Source organism: Doryrhamphus excisus, linkage group LG19 (genome assembly GCF_037039965.1).
Source record: "Doryrhamphus excisus strain RoL-2023G ecotype Guam linkage group LG19, RoL_Dexc_Guam_v1.1, whole genome shotgun sequence".
In the NCBI taxonomy this organism is placed as follows: Eukaryota; Metazoa; Chordata; class Actinopteri; order Syngnathiformes; family Syngnathidae; genus Doryrhamphus; species Doryrhamphus excisus.
This window is the reverse complement of record NC_136375.1, coordinates 6,836,255-6,849,012: the sequence shown is the minus strand read 5'-3', so window position 1 is coordinate 6,849,012 and position 12,758 is coordinate 6,836,255. Positions and strand designations below refer to the sequence as shown.

General features: G+C 50.1%; 3 protein-coding genes across 6 annotated transcripts; 1 reads left to right on the top strand and 2 right to left on the bottom strand.

The window, feature by feature from the left end:
* Positions 1-44: 44 nt before the first annotated feature.
* On the bottom strand, positions 45-6,349 carry helq (helicase, POLQ like). 4 transcript variants are annotated; one of them, XM_078799097.1, is made up of 18 exons: positions 5,858-6,349; positions 4,795-5,329; positions 4,551-4,729; positions 4,262-4,465; positions 4,128-4,200; positions 3,969-4,066; positions 3,806-3,904; positions 3,606-3,751; positions 3,303-3,542; positions 3,090-3,231; positions 2,918-3,022; positions 1,483-1,678; positions 1,258-1,415; positions 1,092-1,190; positions 861-1,034; positions 675-788; positions 467-605; positions 45-403 (listed from the first exon to the last, which is right to left on the bottom strand). In XM_078799097.1, exons 1-18 carry the CDS (start codon positions 5,879-5,881, stop codon positions 336-338), a joined length of 2,793 nt encoding a protein of 930 aa, XP_078655223.1. In that variant the 5' UTR covers positions 5,882-6,349; the 3' UTR covers positions 45-335. The 4 variants fall into 4 exon arrangements, with proteins under 4 accessions (XP_078655223.1, XP_078655224.1, XP_078655222.1 ...); XM_078799098.1 differs by having other exon boundaries at positions 46-403; positions 471-605; positions 1,483-1,615; XM_078799096.1 differs by having other exon boundaries at positions 47-403; positions 471-605.
* Positions 6,340-7,610, top strand: mrps18c (mitochondrial ribosomal protein S18C). The gene is made up of 6 exons (XM_058056158.2): positions 6,340-6,484; positions 6,577-6,617; positions 6,714-6,797; positions 7,207-7,264; positions 7,325-7,384; positions 7,485-7,610. The coding sequence occupies exons 1-6, from the start codon at positions 6,412-6,414 to the stop codon at positions 7,559-7,561; spliced, it is 393 nt and encodes a 130-aa protein (XP_057912141.2). The 5' UTR covers positions 6,340-6,411; the 3' UTR covers positions 7,562-7,610.
* abraxas1 (abraxas 1, BRCA1 A complex subunit) lies at positions 7,285-10,709 on the bottom strand. The gene is made up of 9 exons (XM_058056155.2): positions 10,568-10,709; positions 10,295-10,385; positions 9,186-9,222; positions 8,992-9,058; positions 8,733-8,929; positions 8,548-8,670; positions 8,135-8,219; positions 7,953-8,064; positions 7,285-7,871 (listed from the first exon to the last, which is right to left on the bottom strand). The coding sequence occupies exons 1-9, from the start codon at positions 10,646-10,648 to the stop codon at positions 7,591-7,593; spliced, it is 1,074 nt and encodes a 357-aa protein (XP_057912138.2). The 5' UTR covers positions 10,649-10,709; the 3' UTR covers positions 7,285-7,590.
* Between the last annotated feature and the right edge of the window lie 2,049 nt (positions 10,710-12,758).

Below are 12,758 nucleotides of genomic sequence, written 5' to 3'. Positions count from 1 at the left end.
CAAATGCCCCTCCTTTCTGTCCCATTTATTCATTCGTCATTTCAATTTAGTTCATTTCTACATGCACGTGTCATCTCTCTCTCTCTGTATATACATATATATACGCATATATACACACACATATTTATCACATATGTACGTTATTGATATACAGTATCTACGTTATGTCAGACATTGATCTCCATACACGTTATTGATAGGCATGGATCATATTTATGTATTGACTCTACATACACGTTTGACAATCAAAGTGTTTATTGGGTAGGAATGGAATGGAGGGGGGGCAGTTGCCATGATGACAGGTCAAGGCTCAGTCAGCAGGAGGCGGCGGCAGGTCAGCCGGTGCCGTGAGGAGCTCGTCCACTTCCTGTTGCAGTGCCGCAGCCTTCTCGTTGAGCAGCATCTGCAACAAACATGGCGGTTAGACTCCGCCCTCAGGTGGAAACAGTCCTGCATGGGGTCATACCCACTTTGGCCGAGGCTACCATCTGATTGGCTTGCTTCCTGTTCAAGTGGGAGATGGTCCTGACCAGGATGGCGGGGTCGGCGTTGGCCAGGTGGGTTAGCGTCTTGTAGCCGGCGGCGTGCAGCTGCCTGGCGCGTGGCTACACACACACACACACACAATGAAAGATGTGAAAGGTGGCACTGCGGCATGTGGCCACGGTTCTGACCTCCATGACTCCCGCCACCTCCATCAGAGGGATAAGCTCCGCCTTCACGCAGTAGCTCAGACGACGGGTTAGTGCCTCCAACAAGGACCAGAAGGGCCACATCTCATCCAGCTCCTAAAATAAACATGTGCACATGGAGAAAGAACGGTCTGTGTGTGTGCGTGTGTGTGTGTGCGTGCGTCCAACCTGAGTGAAGTGGAAGACACACGAGCAGAAGGCAGCGGCGGAAGTGAGCAGCGATTGGACGAAGCCGCGACTCAGCTGGAACTTTTGCGCCACGGCCCACAGGTTGTTCTCCTTCAGCAGCGCCATCAGCACCATCGCCAGGTACATGCGCTTCACCGGCGCCATGTTGGCACTCTGAACTCACACATGCGTTAGTCCCCGCCCGCTCGCCGTGCGGGCGCGTCATGTTACCTTTTTCAGCGCCTGGCCTGCAGCTTTCCTGGCCACCAGACTCTCAGGAACGCCGATGAGCGCGCACATGCTCTGTTCAGCGGCCGACAACAACGCCATCTGAAAGGGGCGCTATCTTCATCATATGCGTACCACAAGACGGCGGACAAGATGGCGGCGTGCTGACCTGAGCGTAGAAGGTCATCCAGTCGGGCGTGCACTGCAGCGCCATGTCGTAGGGTGTGACCAGGTAGAGCAGGTGCAGGTAGCTGCTGAGGAGCAGACCTTCCAGACCGGTGCTCAGGTCCTGGTAGAGAACCTGGCTGTGGCTCAGGTCCACGGAACCTGCAGGGAGACGCGGCGGTGAAGCCCACAAAGCTGTCCCGCTGAGCTGGCCTTCCAGCACGGTTACCTTTAAAGGTGGCCCTCCCCAAACGCGTAACTTGCAGGACGTCGCCTTGCGTGTGGAGGAGACCTTTGACCTCAAGGAGCTGGACACCCTGGTGGAGGACGGCGTTCAGGCTGGACTGTCTGCACAACTGCTCCTGTTGGACAAACAGCAGCGTCCCTCGCAGGAAGTCATGCAGCTTTTCCACGGACGTGCTCACCTGCGATGCAACCACACATGATGGATCACCCTTGGCTGAAGTATGCCATGTGTCGGAAGATGGCGTTTCCGGCGAGCGCTCACGTGAGGACGTGGCATTGGGTAAACAAACATGGCGCTGTATGAGTGCTTACAGTAGAGAAGCACCTTTCTAAAAGGAAGCAGTGATGAATGAACAAGACACCGTTCTGTTCTTCATGACTGCTATGGAGGAGCACCTTCACAAGAAGCTTTTCTTTCCACTGCCATAAGTTGACTGTGGGGGGCGGGGCCTGCGACGGTGACAACATAGAAAAGTACCAGACCATGAAGATGCCTTCGGCCCCTGTAAAGGGGACATGTGCTGCTCAGTGTGGGTCTTTGTACGGAGGTGTGGCCTCCTGTTAGGTAGCTACACACAAAGGTTTTGCCATCTTACATTACAGAACACCCGCCCACTCCACTGTGATTGGTCCACAACATGAGCCGGTCAGGGTAGCCATGGCTCTCGACTTTCCGCTTCTTTCAAATCACTCTCATGGAAGGATTGGCTCATTCATCAAGGTTGCTTCCTTCATGATGTTCTTAGTACTCAGCTGATGGTCACCACGTCATTGATGCAGCACCAGGAACCAGCAAACTTCATCCTTGGAAAGTCATGTCCATTGCATGGCCTCTAAACTCCTCCTGAGGTTGGACAACCAGCACGTCTGCCAACTGTTCATCACAAGCACAGCCCTTCCATTCATCATCATCTCAACCTTAAGACACGAGATGAAGATTGGTGGCCTTCCAAACTCAGATCCAGGTCAGTGACTCTGGAATTCATTATCCTATCCTATCCTATCCAATCATTCTTTGAAATCAACTTCTCAATTGAACATGTTTCTTCTTCATTGATTGCCGTCTTCCAGCTTCCTCTTTTGGACAAGAAAAGAAAGTTCCAGCATGACTTGGATATGTGAACATCCAGCAGCAACACAACATTTAGGCATGGCTACTGTTTCTACGGCAGCAGGTCCAGCATGTACCTCCACAAGCCTTTGTTGACTCTGCTTCAGCTGGGAGCCAGTTCCCCCAGCGTGGTGAGTTTAATGTGGCTATGAAAATGGGAGAATGGAGATGCAAACAATACGTGACATATCTAAGCCGACTTGGTCTAGCCGAGTGTATGAATGGAGGTGCTCCTGCTCTTTTTTTCTCTTTTCCAGCCATAACTAATATGGCATCAACACATATTGTGAAACAACACACACGTTACCTTTAGTCCCACGAGTGACAGGATGAGATTGAGGAGACTTTTTCCGTCGTTGTCCAGCAGGCAGCTGTAACATTTCTCCATAGGGGCACACACCAAGGCCTTGGCCTGGAACATCAAGACCACGGGTGAGCCCACCACCCCCTGACAGCAAGCAAGGATGAGCAAAGGTCACCTTCAAGCGCTCCTTGTCCTGCACGATGAGGATGCTCTCGCCCTCGTTGTCAAGACCCGCTCGGCCGGCGCGTCCGGCCATCTGCTTGTACTGACTGGTCTTCATCAGGTCCCCCGCCACGTACGGCGAGCGCAGGATCACCCTGACATGCAACAGCGCCATCACTATCACGTGACCCTTTTTCCCCCGTGGTACTGTGGAAACGTGGCTCACCTGCGGGCCGGCAGGTTGATTCCAGCCGCCAAAGTGGAGGTGCAGGCGAGCAGACAAAGGATGCCGTCGGAGTAGGCGTCCTCCACTAGCTTCCTCTCCTCGCCGGTCAGTCCGCTGTGATGGTACGCCACGCCGTACGGAACCGTCCTCCTCAGAACTGGACAGACGGAACCGTTCCCGCCATCTTTCAGCTCTCGGAGCAGCGCCTCCTTCTCGGCCTGCCGCTGTCGGAGGAAGTCCCTGTGGATGCGGTGCAGGTGAGGCGCAGCGGGAAGACGCATGGATGAACCTGACTTCACTTACTCTCTCAGGTACTTGCAGATCATAACGGCGACGTTCTCACAGTTCTTCTTGGTGGGACAGAAGATCAGGCAGGAATGGCGTGGGATCACCTCAGTCACCAAGGCCACGATGTGGTCTGGGTCCACCTTCTGCATGGCACTGGAGTACTGGACACGCATAACTAACCACACGTCTGACAAACACAACAACTACACACTTACCTTGACCTCCATGCGACGACGCAACCGGAAGCAATCGTCCTCTTTGGGTTCCACCTCATAGATACCATCTCCCACTTTCACATACTCCCTCAGCTGGACCTGGACACATTGCACACGTCAAAGGCAGCACGCATTAAAGGCAGCACGCCAAAGGAGGACTCACAGGTCTGAAGTCGTTATTGTAGTTTTCAGCGTTGAGAAAGGTTTGCAGGTCGCCGATGTTCCCCAAGGTGGCGCTCATGCCGATGATCTGGGTGTGGCCTGCGAAGACAGTCAACTAGAGAGCTTCCTGGCTTGGACGACTGCGAGCGCCGACACTTACTGCTGAGGTAGGAGACTTTAGCCAGGGTGATCTCCAGGAGCGCTCCTCTGCTGCCGTCTCCCAGCATGTGAAGCTGCATGACAAACGAGCGTTGGCGTGGGCGTGGCAGCCAGGTGTCATGAACGTCCTCATACCTCATCCACCACCAGCAGGCCCACGTCATCCAGGCGGCCGCTTTCCACGAGCGAGTTGACCAGACTGTGAGCCTTCTCGATGGTTGCGATGTAGAGGGACCTTTGACCTCCTCTCCTCTTGACAGGCGGGAACTTGCCCTTACTGCCGGCGTACTCCTCCACCAGGAAGTCCAGCTCCAGACCAAAGGCGGCCAGACCGCGGACCTGCGGCGCATCAGGAAGTTAGCCAGGCTTACAGCTTTCCTACTTCCTGTTCCTGTGTGTCAGCCAATCAGCACAGAGGCGTCACCTTCTCTTGGACCAGAGAGACATAAGGCAGGATGAACATGCAGTCCTTCTTCCTGCACACCACCTCTCTGAGGATGAGGAGCTCCGCCACCAGCGTCTTGCCTCCGCTGGTGGGAAGCGTGTAGATCAGGTTCCTCCTCTGCTGCACGCACTCCAACCTCAAGCACGTCTCCTGCCATGCTGACAACACACACGCCATTATTGCCATGTACCATGCCATGTGACCGTAAAGGAGGCGGAGTCACCATAGAGGCTGCTGATTCCCCTCAGTTCGGAGAGGAGTGTTTTGACTTTGCTGGGGAGTCCAAAAAAAGGTCCCAGATCAGTGGTGTGGGCGGAGACAACCTCCATGGCCTGCACGGCATCGCTGATCTCATCGCTAAGCACCGCCTCCTTCAGCGCCAAAGAGCGGGAAAGGCTGGAGGCCGTGGCAGCGTTGCACTGCATGGTCCTCTTCAGGCGCTCGCTCACACTCCTCCTCTTCCCGTGCTCTGGCCCTCCTCTCTGCAAAATGCTACTAGCAAGGCCGCCGTGCACTTTGCTCCTCTTGGCTTGTTGTTGGACAAACTCCTGCTGGCTGGACGGCAAAGACTCCTGGAGGGAATCCTCGTCCACAGCGTCCAAGATGGAGTCAGTGAGGAGGTCCTTGTCCTTTGCGGGTGGCACAGCCGCCACCTTGTCACTTTCGGCACGCTCCACTTGCTCCAATTTGGCCAGCAGGGACGTGTCCTCCAGAAGACTGTCATAGTCCCCGAATAAGTCCTCGCTGTCACTGCAGTGCTGCCAAGAAGACACCAACAAGACAGACATCTTGTCATTATACTGCTTATATACATAGTACATTACGAGTGGAGCTGTTCTCCTTGTGTGTGGGTGGCTTTTTTCCGGGTACTCCGGTTTCCTACCCCATCCCAAAAACATGCTAGCTTCATTGGCCACTCCAAATTCTCCATACGTATGAATGTGAGTGGGAATGCTTGTTTGTCTATATGGGTCCTGTGATTGGCTGGCCACCAGTCCAGGGTGTACCCCGCCTCGCCCCCAAAGACAGCTGGGATAGACTCCAGCACCCCCACGACCCTCGTGAGGATAAGCAGTAGAAAATGAATGAATGAATGTTGGATACATGTTAGGCATGGTCATGGCAATCCAACAGATCAACTCATCCAAATGAGTCCAAATGGCGTGCACTATTCGGCTTCGACCAGCAGAGGCGCTGTTGCTTGTAGTTAGCAAGAAGACCAACATGCTAAGTAATCATCAAACAGCCATCTGTCTTGTATAAATAGGATGGATATTCTGGCTAACCTCCACACGTTGCTCGTGATCCATGACGGCGATGACCAAGAGGACTTCCTCCTTTCATTGTGTGCCTGGGTGGCCCACGCTACCAATCAAGCAGGCTGACGCTGCTAACAAATAAAGCCGATGAGCTAAAGAGCACACTTCATCATGACTACTTTGTCTTCTCAGTTTGTTAACGACCCATCGTCTTCAGCAGCCACACCGCTTCATCGTGAATCAGGAATGGGGCTGAAATGTACACAACACCGAAGTCTCGGCGAACAAATAATATTAGTCCCAACCAGTTTTGAAACTTGCCAAGCTGTTCTTCTGTAGATGACTCATAATTCATACAAAACAGCATTAATTAAAAATAGACATTATTTAACATCGCGTTTACGCTACTCACTGTTTAATGTGCAGTAAAATAACTTAGATAGAGCCTTGTACTAATATGCCGCTACATGTTATCCCTAGCTTGTTAGCCTTCACATGTCGGAACCAACAGCTTCTCGGCCACGGCGATCTACCCGGACATACATTCATGCGTGCAACTTCCGGTCCGCCAGCGGGTCATCATGCACCCTTTTCAGCGGACACAGCGTATGTTATTTATGTTTTCACAACTCAGACACGCGAGCAAATCTGCAGGTGAACATATAATTATTCTAATTGTGTTTTTTGTACATATCGAGCGTGTGTTTGTTGTTTATGTAATGCTAATGGTGCTAATGCTAACGTAGGTCCAGCAAGTGTTTCCGCTAATATACAAAAACACGATGCGGTGAGTATTGAATTCCCTTATTTGACACACAACAAAGCCTACTCGTTGTACAACCCCGGTGAGACAATAAAGTAAACACAGTGCTTTGTTTGCTAGCTGGTAAAGATGGCTAACCCTTACAAGGCGCCAGATAAAGGTTGTGTCCTCTGCAACGTCACCGTGGACTTCAAGAACATTCAGGTGCGTTTCACAATACATGTTGTTCAGGTGGCCAGACTGTGATGTACGTATAAAAAATACAAGAGTGAAATGAAAGCCAAAAAAACAACCTTTTCCATTGCACTACTTGATTACTGTCACTTTCAGAGGATGAGTGTGACCTGTAACAGAATCCAGTAGCAACACACTTGCTTCCGCTCTACCTTTACGTAGTGCTAACAAGGGGGGGGCGGAACCAGTGTTTTTGTTTTCTTCTTCCGGGTGGTCAGCTGGAAAGTACTGGCGTGAAAGTTGGGGTACCCACGTGGGCCAGTGCTCACCCATGCAGGGCAGCCCGTGCACGTGTTTGACTGCACGTGCGGGTTAGCCTGCAAACTGACAGGAGCATTTAGCACGCCAGGCCAGCTGATGTGTCGTCTCCTCTCCACAGCTTCTATCTCAGTTCATCTCGCCGCACACGGGAAGGATTTATGGGCGACACATGACAGGTGAGACGTAAAAGGTGTCAGTCAAGTGACTTTATTAAGTACAGTGTCGTCTTTTGTCAGGGCTTTGTGGGCCAAAACAAAAAGCCATCTCCAAAGCCATCAAGAAGGCTCACGCTATGGGTAAGGTGCCTCCGGTGGACATTGTCTGCCCCTAGCGGCCGCAAGCAGCTACTGCATCAGGTTACATGGGCTGCTTAACTGTGTGTGTGTGTTTGTGTAGGTTTCATGTCGGTGACGCACAAACATCCACAGTTGATGAGAGATCCAAACATCTGCAGCATCAAACAGCCGGATTAGCCCCGTCTCCTCCCTTCACTCATTGGCTATTAAAATGTCTGACTGCTGACTGCAGCGTCTTTCTTCATTTTTTGTGGCGATATCACATCTGTCTTACGCCGCTTCCTCTCACGCCCTGTCATTGGTCCTGATGTCCTTTTCCGAGCTGCGATTGGCCGCAGAGGGCGGAGCTTTTCTTGCCCGGAAGAGTCGGCCACGGGAAAGGCGTCCAGTGTCAACGTGTGTGAGGTGTAGAGCGCTGAGCTAAAGAGCAGCGCTCTGATGGCCAGCTGGAGGCCAAGGTTCGCCTTCACGGGAGGTGCTCCGTCAGCTGGCCGCGGGAAACAAGCAAAATATCACCAGCGTGATTGTCATGCCGCCCAAATATGTTTTGGGGTTGTTGTTTTTTTACCTTTGCTCGCTGCCGACAACTTCCTGTTGGCTAACTTGTTCCTGAGGGCGCAGACATCAACGAGCAAAGCCTGGACCGCACGCTCGCTGTCCGCCACCACGCCGCACGCTCTCTGGCAGGCCAACAAACGGGAAGTGTGAGAGCAAGGAGGAAGTGACAGCAGGGCCAGCATGCAACCTCACCTGAAGCTCCGCCTGCAAAGACTCGTTCATGGCGTTGACAGCGTCCACGTCTCTCAGGTGTCCGTCAGGAGCAAAGAACTTGGAACTTGAACAGAAAACATGTCGTGTGTCATGTGCTTGCTGCTTTGTGCACGCTCCTAACCCCAACGCCATCACTTGGCACGCAGGAAGGAAGTGGAAGAAGTGGAATAGCAGGAAGTTGAAGTAGAATAGCAGGAAGTGGAAGAGCACTGCTAATATGCAGAGTTCCCCAATCATAGATGACTGACATGTTCTATGTTATAGTCCTTATCTCCTGAGTAGAAGATGAAGTATTCCTTAGTTAAAGTATTTGAGTATTGAAGGCAAGTAGCATTCCACTTCCTGTTCTACCAATTCCACTTCCTGCCACGGGCGTGCAGTGCATGCGTCACCTGTGCTGGCAGACGGCCCGCTGGTACGCTGGCGCATAGGAGCAGGGTGTGGACGCCACCCAGTACGGCAGCTGGTCCAGTGAGGCCATGTTGTCCACCACGAGGGGGAGGCCGGCCACGTGCCTTCACAGCAGCGACATTGTCACGTCAGCGCACAGACATCAGCGGTGACCAATCACACGCACCTGCCACTGGGGAGGAAGGCGGAGTAGTCGGTGCGATGGGTCGAGCCCGCACACGTGGGCGCGCCGGGCGTCAGCAGCACAAAGATCATGTGAGACCTGGACAGCGCCCTCCTCAGGTTCTCATGCACCGCCTTCTCTCGCATTGTCATGCGCTGCTCTGAGTTCCTACGCTGACGGTACCAGCCAATCACACGCTCCTGCTGGCCACATTGTCTTCCGTAAACGCCTCACCATCACACCACGCCCCCCACACACGCACCTGCTTGGTGGAGCCCAACACCTTCTGGACCGCACGCATCTTCACACCCCCCACGCTGTCATACAGCCTGCACACACACACACAGGGTCATGTGATGCGGGTGACAACATGTCATCATGTGTACTTAGGATACTTAGGATGGTGCGGTCATGTGCACTTAGGATACTTAGGATGGTGCGGTCATGTGTACTTACATGTTGAGTGTGTCAAAGCAGAGGTGCTTATGGATGCCTACAATGACACAACACACACAGGTCAAATGTCAAGTAGCACACACTGCCTCAATTAGTGCACTTACATCTTTCAGTGCACACATCTTTTTTTACAGTGTCACTTTGTCTTTAAGTACATTTAAAGTACATACTTGTGTTCATTTGATATTGTACACTTAATATTGTAAACACCTAGTGTATATATACACTTGGTGTTTTAGTGCAGACGTATGTGTACTTAGTTTTTTAGTGCAGTGCAGAGATGCATATTTCCACTCCATGTTAAGTGTGTTGACACTGATAATTAGGTTAAATGCAGTACACTGTCAGTAGAGGCAAAGTGTGCAATCATGCACACTTACCAGGCAGAGTGTTGGTAATGTAGGAAGGGGAGGGGGCTATATTATGAGTGAAAGAACAGAAGTACACTAAGTGTACATGGACAGTACATGTCATTGGTTCCACAATCCACCATGGTACGTCAGTGAAATATGAATGCATGTACATTCATGTTTTCATATTGTGAGCATAGAAAACCTGTTCATGACTTTCCAAATCATTTTTTTACATGATTAGAGTCCAGTAAAGATGAAATAACAGCCCTATAGTTACCTATACACTTGTATTACCCAATACAGTAGACATAAGAGAAATTAAGACATAGGAAACCTGTTTACCACCTTCTAAATACACTTTTTAAAATGATTAGAAAATGCTAGCATGCGAGCGAGCTAACTAGTTAGCATCCCAAGTATTGATGTGAAAGGGAGGTGAGTGTTCCAAACAGAGTGGGGAAGAAGGGGAAAGTGGGAAGACAAGCAGGAGGAATGGGAAGACGCCTAGTGGGAAATACTACATAGGGCAGTACTGAGTATGTTGGTACTAATAGAGTACATATGGATTCATCTATCCATGTCTGACATCCGGTCAGGGAGTAACGTATAAAGTGTTTACACTATAGAAATACAGTAGTACACTACATATACATATATATATATATATATATATATATACAGCTATAGAATGTTTGGGGAGAAAAGGAGGATGAGTAGTGAAGTACAAGGAGAGAGTAAAAGGAAGATGGAGGTTACTGTAGGTGTGGCACAGGTCAACGTGGTCATCTCGTACGTCACTGATGGTCACATGTTCTTCAACATGCGTCTCCCCGAGGATCAGACCTTCCTACAAACACATCGAACATCTCTGTCAGCAAAGCTCCATGGAGGTGGCCTTCCCTAGCACGCATGGACTCATTCATTGCAATTTGACTCTTGAATACGTTTGTATGCTCTCCATTTTGTAGCATTAGCAGCCGCTGTGATGCTAACTAGTCGGGAAGGAAGTAAAAAGTAATTTGTTCTCACCACGTCGGTGTCTTTGTTGAGATGCTGGAACATTAAAGACGTAAGAAGAAATCCAGATATCCTGACGGTAGGTTCCGCCATGATGTTTGACGGCAGGAGAATCGTTGGGGAGCTTCACACACGCGCAACATCAACGCAGCCTGCATTTGACTTCTGACTTGTTGTTACTGCGCAGTATCTGCGCAGACCGGCTTGCTTCCCTTAGCTAATCTTAGCTGGTTTGCTCGCTAGCGAGTCCAGTGCATTCACAAGCCGTTACAATAGCGACTATGTTTTGCTATGACTATATTTATTCATAACCCTGTTAACAACATTATTAGTAAACATTATAACATTATGAATTGGTTTCGTTGCTTTTGGAACGCGCTTACTCCTGTCAGCCTGCAGGGGGCACCACAATACAAGACACGAGTCACATGATTTCTAAACCACGGTGTGTGTGTGTGTGTGTGTGTGTGTGTAGTTTTATTAATAATCATCATAACAATAATAATAACAACAGTAGTTAGTTAATGGTGTGCCAATACCGGGATGTAATAATTGTAGCCACTCAATAAGATCTTCACATACAGTCAACCATTATTGTTTATGCTCATGAAACCACGTGTTGTTCCTTCATGTAACTTTGTTAAACATATCCCACACCGTACCGTACCGTACCATATCGCACCATACCATGCCATACAACACCCACTCACTGATATCATTATTTGACAGTATCACTGGGAAATAGCCAGGAGTGTCATTATTTAACATGTAAACATGTAATTATGGAATATAATTCTAATTGTATAATATAAGAATAACTTATTAACATAACATATAATAGTAATAATAGTACTATTCTAGATGCAATAGTGCCATTATTTGTGGTGCCAAGAATTGTGTCATTATTTTTTAATACTACAATTATTAAAGCATGAAATTATTAAACATAAGAGTATCATTATTTCATTGTATCATTATATGAAATAGTCAATAGTGTCATTATTTAATGATGACATAAAGTCAAAAGTGCCGTAATAATGTGGTAATAAGGCGGTACTATGGTAATGAGGCAGTACTAAGGCGGTACTAAGGCGGTAATGACGCGGTACTAAGGCGGTAATGAGGTGGTACTATGATAATGAGACAGTACTAATGCAGTACTAAGGTAGTACTAAGGTGGTACTAAGGCGATAATGAGGCGTTAATGAGAGGTTAATGAGGCGTTAATGAGGCGTTAATAAGGTGGTAATAAGGCGGTAATAAGGTGGTAATAAGACAGTATTACTGTAATGAGGCAGTATTAAGGCGGTAATGAGGCAGTAATAAGGTGGTAATGAGGCAGTAATTAGGCAGTACTAAGGTGGTAATAAGGCGGTAATAAGGCGGTAATGAGGCAGTAATAAGAAGTTTGTGGCTGCCTCCATGACGGGCGGTTCTTTGATGCGAGCTGAGGCGTGTGGCGTGTCAGTGCAGGAAACATTCACTTTGTGGTGTGTAGAATCAATCACTTTCCATTTCACAGCACGCCCCCGACCCCCCCCCCCCCCCAAGCCCCCCCCCACCCCCCCGTGATGGATGATGTTTTAATGCGGCTGAATGGGATTCTACTACACGTTAAAGTATTCATTTGACTTGCTGGAACATGATTGTTGGATTTGCATAGAGGGCGGCGGCCTGAGCCCCCCCTCCCACCGACGCCCCCCCAAACAGAAGCTGTGTGTGTCCCCTGTAGGTCCCCCCCCCCCAGGTGGTGCAGAGTGATGTTAATTCCTTGGCGACGAGTTGAATGTTTGGCAGGAAGTGCCGTGGAAGACGCTCTCACGTGAGGATCATCATTAGCCGTCATTACCGCCCAGGCCCGGGGGGGTGCTAATGTAATGGGGGGGCGTCCTTTATTCTGGCCAACATATTTTCATCAGTGCGGCTGAGTGAATTATTCAGATTTGTGCAAATGACGTGTTTTCATTTTCCCGTGCAGGGAGTGGAAATTGAAGGTGCCCCGTGTGACCCCCCCTCCATTAGGGAAGGTTGGCGGCGGCGAGGCTTTGTTAACCCGGCCCACACGCGCCGTCTGCAGCGGCCCTGACCCGCGCCTCTGCCTTTATGAACACACTTTAAATATTCCTGACAGAACAAAAGCAATCATGTCGCCACGGCGCCGGCGGGTCAGGGGGCGGCGCCCGACAGGCCCGCCAGTTACGGC

Excerpts from the sequence above, each read along its gene's own strand:
- helq (XM_078799096.1), bottom strand. The coding sequence starts at position 5,881 with ATGGATCACGAGCAACGTGTGGAG. Across the intron at positions 4,201-4,261 it reads GCCTGCTGGTGGTGGATGAG|CTTCACATGCTGGGAGACGG; the intron begins GTATGAGGACGT and ends TTTGTCATGCAG. Across the intron at positions 1,679-2,917 it reads TGTCACTCGTGGGACTAAAG|GTGAGCACGTCCGTGGAAAA; the intron begins GTAACGTGTGTG and ends GTTGCATCGCAG.
- mrps18c (XM_058056158.2), top strand. The coding sequence starts at position 6,412 with ATGCACCCTTTTCAGCGGACACAGCGTATGTTATTTATGTTTTCACAA. Across the intron at positions 6,618-6,713 it reads ATATACAAAAACACGATGCG|CTGGTAAAGATGGCTAACCC; the intron begins GTGAGTATTGAA and ends TTTGTTTGCTAG. Across the intron at positions 7,385-7,484 it reads CAAGAAGGCTCACGCTATGG|GTTTCATGTCGGTGACGCAC; the intron begins GTAAGGTGCCTC and ends GTGTTTGTGTAG.
- abraxas1 (XM_058056155.2), bottom strand. The coding sequence starts at position 10,648 with ATGGCGGAACCTACCGTCAGGATATCTGGATTTCTTCTTACGTCTTTA. Across the intron at positions 8,671-8,732 it reads GCCTTCCTCCCCAGTGGCAG|GCACGTGGCCGGCCTCCCCC; the intron begins GTGCGTGTGATT and ends GCTGCTGTGAAG. Across the intron at positions 8,220-8,547 it reads CGGGCCGTCTGCCAGCACAG|TTCCAAGTTCTTTGCTCCTG; the intron begins GTGACGCATGCA and ends TTTCTGTTCAAG.